General features: G+C 44.4%; 2 protein-coding genes across 4 annotated transcripts in view; both read left to right on the top strand.

Moving 5' to 3' along the window:
* OGA (O-GlcNAcase) overlaps positions 1–11,390 on the top strand; it is a 29,635-nt gene extending 18,245 nt beyond the window's left edge. Inside the window, exons 11-16 of the mRNA XM_081105348.1 lie at positions 1,735–1,820; positions 2,772–2,876; positions 3,562–3,647; positions 3,930–4,122; positions 8,248–8,407; positions 9,219–11,390. Of these exons, the coding sequence (XP_080961474.1) occupies positions 1,735–1,820; positions 2,772–2,876; positions 3,562–3,647; positions 3,930–4,122; positions 8,248–8,407; positions 9,219–9,355 (767 nt within the window). The 3' untranslated portion in view covers positions 9,356–11,390. The remainder of the gene's footprint in view (positions 1–1,734; positions 1,821–2,771; positions 2,877–3,561; positions 3,648–3,929; positions 4,123–8,247; positions 8,408–9,218) is intronic.
* Positions 11,391–12,379: 989 nt separating this feature from the next.
* NPM3 (nucleophosmin/nucleoplasmin 3) lies at positions 12,380–15,358 on the top strand (the record flags this gene model as incomplete). 3 transcript variants are annotated; one of them, XM_081104410.1, is made up of 6 exons in its annotated part: positions 12,380–12,501; positions 12,782–12,867; positions 13,117–13,236; positions 13,331–13,424; positions 14,035–14,159; positions 14,250–15,358. In XM_081104410.1, the coding sequence occupies 5 exons, from the start codon at positions 12,396–12,398 to the stop codon at positions 14,148–14,150; spliced, it is 522 nt and encodes a 173-aa protein (XP_080960536.1). In that variant the 3' UTR covers positions 14,151–14,159; positions 14,250–15,358. The 3 variants fall into 3 exon arrangements, with proteins under 3 accessions (XP_080960536.1, XP_080960537.1, XP_080960538.1); XM_081104411.1 differs by having other exon boundaries at positions 12,396–12,501; positions 14,443–14,518; XM_081104412.1 differs by lacking the exon at positions 14,035–14,159 and having other exon boundaries at positions 12,396–12,501; positions 14,443–14,476.
* Positions 15,359–15,796: the final 438 nt, after the last annotated feature.

The raw sequence follows: 15,796 nt of genomic DNA, 5'->3' as shown, positions 1-15,796 counted from the left end.
ACAAGCAGAGCATCTTAGTTTTAAATGATTATCTTCGAAAATCTTACAAAAAGCTCACGACAAAGAGAGTATTTTCATGGTTCTGTAGTAATTTCAGGGAGTTACCAATTAGAGCCCTTTGTTTTCCTCCTCTCTCCAATCCAGCTGGCATTCAGTCCTTTAAAGAATGTGGCTGTGCAGTACTTTTGATTACTAACGACCTCTATTATCTTCTTCCCCATTGTGTACAGATGGGAGAGTCCTCAGCACAAGTGTCTACTACTATTGGATGGACAGCGGCAGATGTTCACAGCGCGTCATGATTAATTAGTTTAAATTGAAAGGTTCTATCTGTGAGGTAGCTCAGGTAGATTTAAGGGCAGTAGATATGAACTGAAGTCACGTTTGCGCAGCGACTGAGGCATTAACCATATTTTCATTTACACAGCTCTTCGTACATGCAGCTTTTTATTGTAATAGTTGGAAGTGCTAGTTACATTGTAGTCTCAAAGTGGGGGGTAGGGGAAATTGGCTGATCTTAAAGTTTGAGAGGTACAGTTTTTTCCTGCAGTGTAAATTTACACTGAGCTGTGGAATGGGGCACGTTCTCTTCATAGCCTAAATTTTGACCCTATTCATATTTATTTTACAAATATTACATTATATTTTTTTTAAAAAAAATACCCCTACCCCTACAAAATGACAAACCTGGATATAATCTCTTAATGGGCCTGAATTGTCAACAAAAAAAATTGGTTTGCTTTGGGACTGTCTGACTAGCACACTATATACCTTGTACTGATGATGAGACTGTTAACTTGAACAGGAGGTAGAATGCTGTCTTCAAATGGAAAAGACCTGTGTTGCGCTGCTTATCTTGTCAGAAGACTAGGCAGGTGATTCTGATTTGGCCTCCACATATTTGCCTTTAATTATCTCTATTGTTAGCTGCCTTTATTGCATGTGAATATGAAGGTGATGAAGTGGTAAACCTTAATGCTGACTTCTGGACCTCAAGCCTTGCTACTTCAAGCATCTGTTCAATGCACTGCAAAGATTATAATGGCCAATCAGAGGAGCCAGATGTCATACTTTTCAGAAAAGTATGTCTTAGCTCTGGACAAATCAGGAGCATCAGTTGGCTCTTAGTTCTCAGTTTCTGTCAGGCTGGTATTATTACTCGCCAGTTTGAATTTGGATTGTCCTTTTTAAGAAAAAATGTATTTTTCTCATTGTGGCCAACTTATGAACACTTTCCTTCATTTATTCTGCTGAACTTAGTCTTCTGACAAGATTAACCCTTTTTCTCCCCTTCTTCCCTTTCCTGTACCCTTCCTCAAAATGTGACTTCAGACAGGTTTAATTCCTTCATGGGCTGTGATAATAAAATGTCTCATTATCTGTCTCATTCATTTCACTTTATAGTTACTGTAATTTTACTACAGAGCAAACAGCTGACTTGATTTTTATAGCCATTTCTAGACAATATATAAACTTGACCCAGACAAATTTGAGACTTGCTTTCCTTCCAACAATTAAAGGGTAGAACTCTTAACATTGATTATTAATCAGAGGAAGGAACATCAGTATTGAAATTCCATTATGAATTAAAAAAAATTATCACAGCCTTGTCCTGAAACCCTGGATTATTGTTGTTAGAGAGCTATTTCCACAAAGTGTTTGTTTGTTGGACATTTGAGACCCCAGGAAATCCCCTTTCTCGTAACATTCTCCGCTTGGATCTGATCTCAACAGGGTGTCGTAGTCATTCTTCAGCACAGTTCTTAATTGGAGACCAAGAACCCTGGGCCTTTAGAGGCGGTCTAGCAGGAGAGTTCCAGGTATCAATATGAATTCACAACTGAATTGACATTTTCTTTGTTTTATGAGAAACCTTATGTTGCGCATCAGATGGCTGGAAGGATTGGTCTGCCGAAGGCTTTCTAGTCCCAAATTCAATTTAGTTACATAGCTGGATTTTAAATCAAATTTTCCTCCTCTTTCACAGTAATTTCTGAAGGAGATGCTGCCAATTCCCCCCGCGCCTGCGAAGCGCAGCGGCTCTAGGTATACTTCACATTGTTTCTTTGCAGGTCGCACAGCATTTTAATCTGCGCCCGCAATGCACAATGCGCGCATGCTTGTCTGCCAGTGGAAACTCCATGAGCAAAAAGGATGAATACCCAAATGATGGTGAAAGGGCTTATGGATACTTTCACAATTATTTTATAAATAAAACTTACACTTGAAAGAACAGTCTGTTAATGAAAATGTGAACAAAATATGAAGCATTTTGCTATTAGAATTTGTTCATGGACTTTTCAGGTGCTCTACTTTTCTCCCCCCAACAGGTGCTCTGCTGCGCACAGCAAACTGAAGCGCATTGCTTTGGGGATTAAGCGTCTCCTGGACAGATAACCCTCTTCAGACCAAACCTCTCCTTCTGACATTCTGTTCTGCCATCTTTTAGTAGAAAGATGGTCTATATGAGATGGTTGTTTTTTTTTTAAGAAATTTGTCATAATTGGAATGGATTTTTTTTTTTTTTACTATAAATTTAAATCCCTGTTAATAAGCCACTAAAACTATAATTTAGTTTGGGTAATTTCTATTCAGAAGCACTTCCCTCCCCCAGTAAAGAAGTGTTTATTTTAGTAAAGCATAGTACACCCCTCGTCTTTAGGTCTGCCTGCAGTAGCCAGTTAATATTAAGTTGGTAGTCTGCAGTGTTCACTCATGTAAAGAAATGAATATCTTCCCAACACTAATCCATCTTCTTTTTCCTCCCACAGCGTTTGCTGCCAATTGATGGGGCAAATGATCTCTTTTTTCAACCACCCCCACTGACTCCTACCTCCAAAGTTTATACTATCAGACCATATTTTCCTAAAGATGAGGTAATTGTCTACCTACCAACCTGGTGTATGGTTATGGTGCACATTACTATTTTTCCTTTGAACTCATGGTTAAAAGAATTAGTTCTGTCTTAAAACATGAACTTTAGGTAGAGTTAACTAAACATTGATCATGGGCAAGGGGGTATATTTAAGGAAGAACCTACGGAGTTCAGACTCTTATTATTATCTTGTGCTAAGTTCTTTAATTCCTCCCTTAAATTAGATGAAATGTATTCAGAGTTGAAATTACTAAACAGTCAGAGTGTCTAAATGATATGTTGTCCTTGGCTGATTTTCTCCAATGTATTAGTATTCTATAATTTTCAGTTGGGAAATGCCTACAGGCTAGCGACAGAGAAAAGAAAGCCTGTTTAAAGACAATAACATATCCCAGAAAACAGAGACAGTTTATAGTTTGCTGGATTTTGAATGCACTACTTACTGCCTATATACACTCCCTACAAAGCACTTTTCAGTGTTCACTATAACCATGCTACTTTCTACTGATTTTACAACTATGATTCAATGAGCAAATCTTTATTTAAAACAGCAAAGGTTGATAATTATGACAGGCCAGGCATTTTGTTACCTCCTGTCCTAGAAGTCTAGTCTGACTTACGAATCACATTGTTAAATGATGTTGCCAATTTTCTTGATGTGTTAGTTAACTGGATTATATTTTCAGGCTTCCGTGTACAAGATTTGCAGAGAAATGTATGACGATGGAGTGGGTTTACCTTTTCAAAGTCAGCCTGACCTTATTGGAGACAAGTATGTGATGAAGTATTTGGATTGGTTGGATTTGGGAAGTAGACATTTTTCAAAGCCTGATAAAGGTTGAGGGGAGGTGATGACTGGAAATACAGTTTTTTTAGAAATCCCACGTTTAATAAAATTTGAATATTAAGATGTGTGTATTTCCAGTTTTTTTCATATACCAAGTATAGTTTCCATAGACTGTCATTCAAATACTTTGGGCCTTAACATTACTGAAGTCTATATTTTGTGTTAGTAACTTACAAACTCATTCTGGCTTTTTTTTCTTCTGAGCAGGTTAGTAGGAGGGCTGCTTTCCCTCAGCCTGGATTATTGCTTTGTCCTAGAAGATGAAGATGGCATATGTGGTTATGCCCTGGGCACTGTAGATGTGACCCCCTTCATTAAAAAATGTAAAATTTCCTGGATTCCCTTCATGCAGGAGAAGTATACCAAACCAAATGGTGACAAAGAACTCTCTGAGGCGGAGGTAATGCACAGGTTTAGAATTTCACTATAGTAATTTTCTTTTTTTTAATATATTTTATTGATTTTTTTTTACAGAGAGGAAGGGAGAGAGATAGAGAGTTAGAAACATCGATCAGCTGCCTCCTGCACATCTCCCACTGGGGATGTGCCCGCAACCCAGGTACATGCCCCTGACCAGAATTGAACCCGGGACCCCTCAGTCCGCAGGCTGACACTCTATCCACTGAGCGAAACCGGTTTCGGCCATTATAGTAATTTTTACTGAATAAGTACTTATTAAAAAGTAAGCAGATAAATTTTTTTTAAAAAGTAGATCCATCTTAAAATCTCAGTGCTTCCTGAATTTCTTATAGAAAAGAATCTTAGGGCTTATTTTTTTATTTTTTTAATTTCAGAGAGGAAGGGAGAGGGGAGAAAGAAACATCAATGATGAGAGAGAATCATTGATTGGCTGCCTCCTGCACGCCCCCTACCGGGGATCAAGCCCACAATCCTGCATGTGCCCTTGATCGGAACCAAACCTGGGACCCTTTAGTCTGCAGGCCGATGCTCTTATCTGCTGAGCCAAACCAGCTAGGGCTTAGGGCTTATTCTTAGCATGCTATTTTCTTCTGTTCCTTCATTGTTAGGACTATTTTTAATTTGGAAGCATAGCTATAATACTTTCTTGGGTAAAAACACAGTATAGACAACCTTCCTTTTTTTCTCTCCCTGTTTTGAAGCACCAGACTTAAGGATGTTATGGTCTCTTCTCTGGGTACTCAGGACAAGTGTAGGACATTTGCTTGGTTGTCAGGAGGCTAAGTTGGCTTTCTCAGTAATGCTTTCTCGTAATTAAACAACAGTAGGGATGAGCTTCTGAAAGTCTGCTTTCTGATAGGAGCACTTGTTATGTCTGTTCCAACTAAAGTGAATATTTCCTCTAAAAAAATGTGCCCCACATTGGTTAATTAATGATTATTTTGGTTTATATATTGCATATACATTTAACCCCCCCCCCCACTATTTTACTTATATATCTACCCACAACTAGCTTTATTCACACATCACTCTGTAAAAAAGATTTTAGGGAGAGAGAGAGAGAGGGAGAGAGGGAGAGAGAGAGAGACTTTTTTTTCCCCATTTAGTTATGCATTCACTAGGGGCCCAGTGCACAAATTTGTGCACCTTGAAAGGACCTGTGGGCTGCGAGGCTGCCGTGGGCACAGGGGCAGGTCTCAGCTCATCCTCCATGTTCCTGCGCGGCCCCTCCTGCCACAACCCCCTCCACCCCCGTCCCCTGTCTGCCAGCAGCCCCACTCCCACCGCTGCTGCCACGTGCTGACGGCGCTGGCCCCATTCACACCTGCTGACAGTGAGGAGCTATCCGGGCCGACGCCAGCAGTGGGTGTGAGTGGGGCTGGCACCGTCAGCGGGTACAAGCGGCAGCTGCTGCCCCAATTGCCCCTCAGGAGCAGGGGAGGTGGAGAAGCCCTCAGGGACGATTGTGGCCAGCAGGCACTTCTCGCACTCACTGACGGTGCCGGGCACTAGCAGCAGGTGTGAGTGGTGGCTCCAGTGCCAGCAGCGGGTGCGAGTGGGGTTGTTACCAGAAGCGGTTGTGAGAGGCGGCTGCTGGCCCCGATTGCCCCTCAGGAGCAGGGGGAGGTGGAGAAGTCCTGAGAGGCAATTGGGGCTGGCAGCTGCCACTCACACTTGCTGACAGTGCCGAGCGAGTGCTGGGCAGGACTGCAGTGCGCGGGAGCAAAGAATTTTCAGTAACCAGTAGAGGCTCGTTCCCATAACAGCGACTAGTGCCCCACCTTGGTCTGGTGCCCCCCCTCACCTGCTCCAGCATCCTGCTGCGGCCGACGCCTGCTATGTTCCACACATGCCCCTCCGTGGTCAGCGTATGTCATAGTGACCGGTTGTTCGGTTGTTCAGTCTATTTGCATATTAGGGTTTTATATATAGAGATTGTTTGATGTATGTGCCCTGACCAGGGATCAAACTTGCAACCTTGGCATATCAGAATGACGCTCTAACCAACTTAGCTATCTGGCCAGGGCCAGCACATGCATTTTTATTGTTTGTTTGTAATACCACTTGAGGATATTTTTCCACTGATCTTTTAGGAAGAGTGGAAGAGAGAAGGAAAGAGAGAGAAACATCGATGAGAGAGAAACATCGATCAGCTGCCTCCTGCACACCCCCCACTGGGGATGTGCCCGCAACCCAGGTACATGCCCTTGACCGGAATCGAACCTGGGACCTTTCAGTCCACAGGCCGACGCTCTATCCACTGAGCCAAACCAGTTAGGGCCACATGCATTTTTATTGTTTGTTTGTAATACCACTTGAGGATATTTTTCCACTGATCTTTTAGGAAGAGTGGAAGAGAGAAGGAAAGAGAGAGAAACATCGATGTGAGAGAAACACATCGACTGATTGCCTCCTGCACGCGCCCTGACCAGGGCCCTGGCTGGGGAGGAGCCTGCAACCAAGCTACGTGCCCCCGACTGGAATCGAACCTGGGGCCCTTTGGTCTGCAGGCCAATGCTCTATCCACTGAGCCAAACCAGCTTGGGCAGCACATGCATTTTAAAAATTAGTTCCTTCTTAAGGATAATATTTTATGTTCAATAAATACTTTCAGGTGTATATTGGACTCTTAGTTTGCTCCTCTTCTTTTCTGAAACTCTCCCTACACCAGTGCATTCACATTCTGTAGTTTTTTTTTATTATTATTTTTTACCTTCTGCCCCTAGCCAGATGGCTTTGTAATAAGAGGCTGGTTGGGAATGGCCTCACTAAGGATTGCATGGACACTGGAGCATGCTGGTAACTGAGCTGTTGATGTGTTGCTGCTCCATATCTGACAATTATTGCTTTCAGCATAGGAACATAAAAAGAATGACCATATAAAATGTGTCTATTAACAAACTTTCTTTAAAAAGTGGTAAAATGTAGCCTTAGCTGGTTTGGCTCAGTGGATAGAGTGGTGGCCTGCAGACTAAAGGGTCCCAGATTCAATTCCTGGTCAGGGCACATGCCCGAGTTGCAGGCTCGTTCCCCAGTGGGGGGCATTCAGGAGGTGGCAGATCAATGGTTCTCTCTGATCATTGATGTTTCTCTCTGTCCTCCCTTCCTCTCTGAAATCAATAAAAAAAAAATACCTATTTTCAAAAAGCGATAAAATATACATTACATAAAAGTTACCATCCTAACCATTTTTAAGTGTACAGTTCAGCAGTGTTAAGCACATTCACATTTTTTATGCAAGCCTGACAAATTTTTAAAATTTTATTTTGGCCCTAGATGGTTTTGGTCAGTGGTTAGAGCATCGGCCCATGGACTGAAGGGGTGTAGATTCGATTCTGGTCAAGTCCATGTTGGGCACGTGTGGGAAGCAAGCAATCAATTGATGTCTCTCTCACATAGATGTTCTCTCTGTCTCTACCCCTCCCTTCCACACTCTAAAAATCAATGGGAAAAATATCCTCAGGTGAGGATTAACCAAAAAAAAAAATTGATTTTGAATCATTTTAAATTTAAAGAAGTCAGAGATAATACAGAGTTCCTTTATTTATTTTAAAAAGATATTTTTATTGATATCAGTGGGAGAGAGAGAGAGAGACACACATGAGTGATGAGAGAGAATCATGGATTGCCTTTTGCACACCCCCTACTGGAAGACTAAGCCTGCAACCTGGGTATGTGCCCTGACCTGGAATCGAACGGTGATCTCCTGGTTCATAGGTCCATGCTCAACCATTCAGCCAATGCTGGCAGGGCTACGGAGTTCCTTTATATCCCTCACCCATTTTCTACATTTGTCCAAGTGTACCAACTTTGGTACATTACTGTAAATTTCACTACTCACCAGTTTTCCCACTAAAGTCGATGTTCTGTCCCAAGATCCAATCCAGCATATACTATATTTAGACAAAGTTTTAAAAAGTGAAAATGTTTTAGGTAGAACCAAAAGTTACTTAATTCTCCATGTGATAATTATATGACTGGAGGAATTATTGAATATTATTTTTTTTTTCCTGTTACTGAGTTCTGTAGTTGGGATATAAGTATAGAATGAGTGGTTACTGAAAGTCAAAAGAGATTCTAATTTTTAGAAAATTCTCATTTTTAGAAAATAATGTTGAGTTTCCATGAAGAGCAGGAAGTGTTGCCAGAAACTTTCCTTGCCAACTTCCCTTCTCTGATAAAGGTGGATATTCACAAAAAAGTAACTGACCCAAGTGTAGCCAAAAGCATGATGGCTTGCCTCCTATCTTCACTGAAGGCTAATGGTGAGTACATATTTGTGGAGTTGCTGGTGTTTGGGTTATGTGGGGACAGGACTGTATTTTAGGTTAAAAAGAAGTGAATTATAGTGAATGTACATTCCCTTCACCACCATTTATGATTTGGCTTCTGAATTATTAGTTGTGCAAGAATTGCATGAGTATTAATCATTGAAAAATGCTTCTCTTTTACACAATGAATGCTTATTTTGAGCCTCAAGTAAATGACTAACTGTAATCTTTGGGCAATACAAAAGTGGGCAGCTTTTGAGCCCTCATTAGAGGGTTGTTGATACATGAGAATGCACCTGTTGCATATTTGTATCATTTGAATCAGTGTTGTCCTTTTGTGGGATAATTTAAACAACTCTACGGAATCCTTAGTGGTGTGCTTGGAACTTAATATTAAAACATTAAGCAGAGGTATCCTTTGCTTTCAGGTCTGTTACAACCTCTTTCCCAAAAGGTTTTCCTTCTGGAGAAGAGTTTCACTTACAGTTGAATTTTTTTAATTGAGATATATTTGACAGTTAAGAATTGTATATACTTATTGTACAATTTGATGATTTGGAATATATTTCAAAATAACCACATTCGAGCTAGTTAACATATCCATCATTTAAGATAGTTATCACTGTAGTATTTAATAATGATCATTATGAATATTCATTTAATATTAATACAAATTTTAAAAATTGTAGGCTAATAATAAACAAGTTCCCACTATGATTTGTTTGAAATATATTAAAAGAGTAGTCACAATTTATATCCACAATTCTACTTATTAATGTATTTTGATTATTTGTTTTATTTCTAGGCTCCCGGGGGGCTTTCTGTGAAGTGAGACCAGATGATAAAAGAATTCTGGAATTTTACAGCAAGTTAGGCTGTTTTGAAATTGCAAAAATGGAAGGATTTCCAAAGGATGTGGTTATACTTGGTCGAAGCCTGTGACATTTGACACTATGAATTGTCTGAAAGTCTCTTAACTTCACCTGGTGGGTGGTGGTGGGGGTCTTTATACAGTTCAGCCTCTGGAGCGGCCACAGATCAGCCAATTGGGATTGGAAACAAAGAAGACTATGTAAAACTCATGCATCATATTTTGAGACTACTCACTGGTTAGAAGATAGTACTTCTGCAAATCCTATATGAAATAGATATGTGGGCCCCTTTTTGGGTCTTGTGTTAGGTGTCAAGACCTCTTACATGGGCTTATAGGAAGGGGGTCTTCAATAAATCTAGTCAGCACTGTTTTCTGCATCCAGTGTGGTTGCATTTCTCACCTTAGAGTAATCAAAATCATTTGTCATCCTCCTTGGCTTATTGAATGAAATGTCTCTTATTCTTTGGGGACATGGCAGAGATGAGAAAGATTTAGTGGGTTTCAGAGCCTTCAGGGTAGAAATTCCAAGTGGGATGGTTGTGGCATAGTATAAGCTGAATAAATGATTTCAATTTTGGGCAGTTATTCTGCTTTTTGTAAAGCCATGGCCAATTGTCTCCTGTAGTGATGATTGGTTCAGGCATGTTGTGCTTCGTAGGGACAAATGTGCATTTGTTTGTGGCAAAAGCCTAAAAATGACAAGCTTGTAAATTTTTTGTATATAAACTAGCTGTGATCTGCCTACCTTTGTGTTTACCGGTTTTGTAATTTTTCATTTTGAAAATGAAAGGTGTGATTCAGGATGGCACTTTGAATAATATAAATCAATGGAAAGTGAATTTTTCTTTTGCCTTTGGTTGGTTGTTTAGGCTTTTTTTTTTTTTTTAGAAGTTTTATTTTTAAAGTGCCTCCCACCTAAGCTAGGCCACAACCACTTTGGGTATAAGAGCCTAACTTCATAGGACTCAATCTGTTGCAAGTGCAGTCACTTCTAGAAATTAACCTCAATACAGGTCAGCATGTGTAATGTTAGTTTGACATCTGTCAAGTAGGGTTCAGGGACTGATGGGTCCCATTTGCCCTCAGATCAGTTGTCCTTTAATTTCAAGACCTGTTACTACTGGTTTTATTAAATCACAGCCTAATTCTTGCATGTTTGTATCGAATTTTTAAAAGAGACAAATAATGAGTATACTTTAATCAATGACTTAATTAATTTTTCCTTTAGCCACAGATTCTGAGAGCTTCATGTATTTTAATTTAGATTTGGTGTATTTAAGGGTTCTGAGCATGAGGCTAGCAGGTAATTTCTGCAGGATTCATTTTTTCATTATGACTGGCTGACTTCTTCATAGATTCATAACAATATTTTATTATCAGCTTCCTGTAGTTTTGTATCAGCTGATTAACTTTGAGCTGAGAAGGAAAGGGCAAGGAGAAGGAAACTTGAAACATCCTTTTCTTGATAGGATTCCATCAGGATGGGCTTTGAGAGAGTCTTCAAGAGTGGCACCTAGAATGGGTACCACTAGTGACTTCCAACCAAGGCCCATGAGTGGCACTGAATGGGTGAGATGAAGGGAGGAAAGGAAGGAGGCCTTCTCATTTTCAGGGTAGAAACCTCTAACTGATAGGATATAGTATGTTGGAAAGCTTGGACCACGTTTGCATTTTTAAGGGCTGAGGTGTGAAAGGAATATCTCTACAAGATAATGGTTTAAATGGCTTAGTGTCACAGGTTTCTCTTTAAATACATTTTCTACACTAGTGAACAATTGTGGCATTTTATCTGGAGGATTTCAGGGCCAGCCTCCTATGGAATCAAGATTTTTAGCGTTCGCTTGTGGCTTTTTCTTGGCTTTTAATAACTTTGGCTAGTCTTCTGGTCACAGATGCTAACTGTGAAACAGATGTCCAGGCCTATACATTCATCATGCTAGGATTGTAAAATGCTATGCTACCTTCTATGGTTGTGAATATTTATTAAGGTTGGAATGACATTACCTTGATTGTTTAGATCACAGCTCAGTTCCTGTAGAAAATGAACTGTAAATTATGTGAAGATCATGCAAGAGGCAAAATAAAACTTGAAGTGAATGTGTATGGTGGTGTACTGTGTAAACCTAATTTGTTTCTGCCTCCTACCTTTTCTCCTGCCCTTCATGCCTCACCTGCAAGCAAGTATTCCTCCTCCCTCTTCATAACTGTTCCAAGTTAAGGACTGGCTGTTGAAGGTAGTCCTCTCCTCCCATCTCCAGTAAAAGACCTCCTTTCAGGTTTTCCCAAGGCAAGGCCAAATAAAAAAAGTAGACTGGCTCTTGGCCTAGCCACCGTTTTGCCAGCTTTAACTTGGGTGTAAATAACTTGGGAGCAAGTCGTTTGAGTGAGTTCCTGCCATCCAGCAGGATAAGGAACATGCTTTGTGTGGTTGTTTATTAAACGGTGAAAGATGGGGAGAGTCCAAATGATGAGACAGGAGTCCAAGGGGAAGGACGTTCTGGGATGATTTGGGAGGAGCTCGAAAGATTGCAGGAGCAGGAGTTAGTCCTGCTAGCAAGCGCCAGCCTCTGAAGCTCAATGAAGATAAGCCATCTGGATAGTAAGCTGCAAGGTGTTGGAGCTGGAAGCGTATCTAGGAGAGGGAGTGATTTGGGTACGAGATACCTGGTGGTAAAATGTCACTTGAGGCTATTCACTCACTTGGCTCAAATGCAAATATGAGCGCATTTCCTTTGCTTTTTATAAGAAAAATGCTGCCCTGAAGCACCTTTGCTGGGGGAATTGGAAAGGTTTCCGTTTTTATACCTGGTTTCCCTTTGACGTAAGTTTACCCCGGGTTGGGAGAGATGGAGGCAGAGAGGGTGTGACGAGCTGGAGAACATGGAGGCAGGAGCTGCCCTCAGAAAGCCTTGGCGGTTGTAAGGAGGGTGAACGGGAGCATTAATCCCAAATCCACGCGCTTCCGTAGTCTTCCTCCTCGCAGCTGCGGGCTCCCGGGCCCAGCGCTTCCGGTCCCCTCCCAGGCGAGCGTCCCCTTTAATAGGCGGGGCGGCGCCGCTGGGTTCCCCAGTACGTGTCGGGGGCGGGGTTCCCGGGCGCCCTCGCAGCATGGCCGCCGCGTTAGCGTTTTGGGGTCCGGAGAGCCGCGCCCGGGCCGGGGGTGTCGGGGCGCTGCGGGCCCCAGCTCCGGTCACTATGGACAGTTTTTTCTTCGGTATTGAGGAAGGAGGGGTGAGGGTCGTCCTGGGGCGGGGAGAGGAAGGGATGCAGGGGGTGCCCGGCATGGGTGGGGGCGGAGGGGGCTCGCACGCGGCTGCTGGAGCGGAAGTGGGGGCCGACCCCTGCCCAGATGTGCGGGGCGGGCTCAGGGCTGAGCGCCCAGGTGTCCGGAGAAGTGGGCGTGTAAATGGTGGTCGGTCAGTCCATGGCCACACGTGATGGAGTTTGGGGAAGCGGCCCCCCTCCCCCCACACTCAGGCCATTATCTCTTCCAGGCTGTGAGCTTTCTGGCCACACCCGCTCTTTCACCTTCAAGGTAGAGGAAGAGGATGATGCGGAGCACGTGCTGGCTTTGACCATGGTGAGGGGTGCGGAAGGGGGGTGGTGGTGGATAGCTTGACCTGAGCAGGCCACTGGTGGGCCGCTGCCCGTAGCCCGCCCCCAACCTCTTCTTTAGGGGGAGTCACCTCTGCCCAACCCCCCAATCGCCTGCTCCCTTGGCCAGGTATTCAGAGAGACCCTGAGGTTGAGCAAATTCTCGGGTAGATGCCTCCACTGTGTTGTCAACACCTGCTTAGGGAGGCCCCAAAGTCTTGTGTACCCTTCCCAGCTCTGCCTCACCGAGGGGGCCAAAGATGAGTGTAATGTGGTAGAAGTTGTGGCCCGTAATCATGACCACCAGGAGATTGCAGTCCCCGTGGCCAACCTCAGGCTGTCCTGCCAGCCCATGGTGAGTTCCCTGGCTGTGCCTGGGAGGGGGGAGGGGGAAGGGGGAAGGAAGGAAGGATTGGGCTAGAAGACCTTCCTCCTTGTCTTTCTCCCAGCTCAGTTTGGATGACTTCCAGCTTCAACCTCCTGTCACCTTCCGCCTGAAGTCAGGTTCTGGTCCTGTGCGGATCACTGGGCGGCACCAGATTGGTGAGAGTCCTCTCCTTTGCCATCGGTGGGCTCTCCATCAGGCCTCCCCCTCCCCGTTTTGGCTCCTCCTGACTCCACACTCTTGCCCCATCCCAGCCTTATCTCCCAATGTAGCTGCCATACAGGTTCTGCATGATGTGTCCTTCACTTTCTGTCCTACGCATGCCTACCTCCTTCATGGAACCTGTCTCAGCTTCTCTAGCTCCAGTGATGTGTAACCCTTTGGCTCTTTGTCACCCAGTTTAGTATCTGAGGTTCTTTCCATCTATTTTTTAAAAAAATATATTTTTTTATTTTCAGAGGAGAGAAAGGTAGAAACATCAGTGATGAGAGAGAATCATTGATTAGCTCCCTCCTGCACGCCCCACACTGGGGATCGAGCCCACAACCCGGGCATGTGCCCTTGACTGGAATTGAACCCGGGACCCTTCAGTCCACAGGTGGATGCTCTATCCACTGAGCCAAACTGGCCAGGGCGGTTGTTCCCACCTAGACTCAGTGCTGGGAGTTCAGGGCCCTGCCTAGCACCACAGTGCATGAATGAGAAACAATATGAAGGAGACCTGGCTATAACCATCTCCCTTCCTTTCACTGCTTGTGTGTACACCAGTCACTGTAAGCAGTGTTTCTGAGGAAGAAGAGAGCGAAGAAGAGGGGAGTGAGGAGAATGAGGAAGCTGAATTGTGCCCCATTCTGCCTGCTAAGAAACAGAGGGGCAGGCCCTAGCCCTCCTTGGTGAGTGGGAGGGCAGGGTGCCCAGCAGGGTCTGGGAGGGCAGTAGAACAGATGAGGCCTAGATGCTCATCCCTTCTTTGCTCTCCTCAGGTCAGCTAGCTGCCTGCCATACATGCCATACACCACGTTGCTGTACGAGTATCAAGAATTTTAAGTGTCTTCTTCATTGAAGGGGGGGTGGGGGTGGGGTCTTGGGCTGGTGCTAGGAGAAAGGGGGTCCCATTCTCCGTAGGGTCGTGATGTTCTAATTCTATACCATGCCTGGGACTTCCCTTTTCTCCAGGGGTGGAACTCTGAACTGTCCTGACCCTCTCTCCCTACTTGCCTTTGAGGTTGGAGGTCAGCATTTGAAGCTCAGGACTACATATTTTAAACACTTTTTACATTTTTGGATAAAGGATGAAATAAAGTGGTGTAGAGTTTTTTTGCAACTCATTGTGTGGCTTCTCTCCCTGCTGTGTGGCATTCCCCTAGGGACCACCAGGTGGCACTGTGGCAGCACTGAGGGTGGCCCCAGGCCTGGGGGAGGGTGAAGACATGTGGGATCCTGTTATCCCTAGGCCAGGCCTAGGCCCAAACTGCCTAGCTAGAAGAGGACCTCCCGGCACCAAACCCATTTCCAGTTCCTACAGGTGGGGGAGGGCCATCCCAGGAGGTTATCAGCATCCAAACAAGGGGTCTGGGCCTCTGTCAGCACTCAGGCTGATGGGCAGGGGGGCAGATAAGGGGGTTTAAGCAGCCCGAGGAATGTGCATCTCTAGCCCCATGAGGGGGCTCAGGGTAGGGAGGAGGCCAGTCTTTGCTCCTCCTTTCAGCCGTGCAGACTGTCTCCGAGCTGATCTGGGCCCTTAGAAACCTGATTCCAGGGACCAGATGGAGGGGGTTGGCCAGATTGGGTGACAGGGAAACCAGAATCCTGGTGGCCTGGCATATGGGGGCAGAGGAGCCCTTGGGATTCAGCCTCCTAAGTTAAGGGGTTTCTGCGCGCGCGCGCGCGCGCGCGCACACACACACACACACACACACACACACACAGTCCGCCTGATCTAGGGGCTCTGGTGCCTGGAATCACTTGGTTCTGGGGCTTGGCTGCTGCTGTGCCCTGAAGAGAAAGGGATCTACTTGATGTGATGTGTTGTCTATGTGACCAACTCTGGGGTCAGCAGTTCACAGCTGTGTTGAAGGGGTGGGGGTGTCTCAATGCCAACAAACAAACAAACAAATAAAAGGTTCCCTCCTGAGATAGCCTGGGGCCAGACATGCTGAGGATGGACAGAAAACAGTGCCTGGTGGGGCCAGGCCCTCTCCCTCCCACAGATGAGTGCAGATGAGTGCGCAAGTAGGAGGGGTCCCTAGATAACCTGAAGGGGCTGGTAGGGGCCAGCTGAGGTAAGCTTTGGAGAGAATGTCTCTGGAAAGCACTCCCTCTTCAACACATCCCCTAGGAGAGTTTCCCTCCTCTTTGTGGTGAGGAGCAAAGAGGCCCAGTTTACAACTTCCCTTTTTCCTTAAGTTGAAGATAACGGAAGATGATCCCTCTGTTTTGTAGTGATCAGGGTCGCAGGCCCCTTTCTCCTCGCCAAGAGGACTTTCCTGAAGAGCTTCTACCAGGAACCAGGGTGGAATGGGGCAGCCAG

This window comes from Myotis nattereri, assembly GCF_964212035.1.
Source record: "Myotis nattereri genome assembly, chromosome: 13".
Lineage (NCBI taxonomy): Eukaryota > Metazoa > Chordata > Mammalia > Chiroptera > Vespertilionidae > Myotis > Myotis nattereri.
Note: the sequence above shows the minus strand (reverse complement) of the source record. Positions and strands in the feature narration are given on the sequence as shown.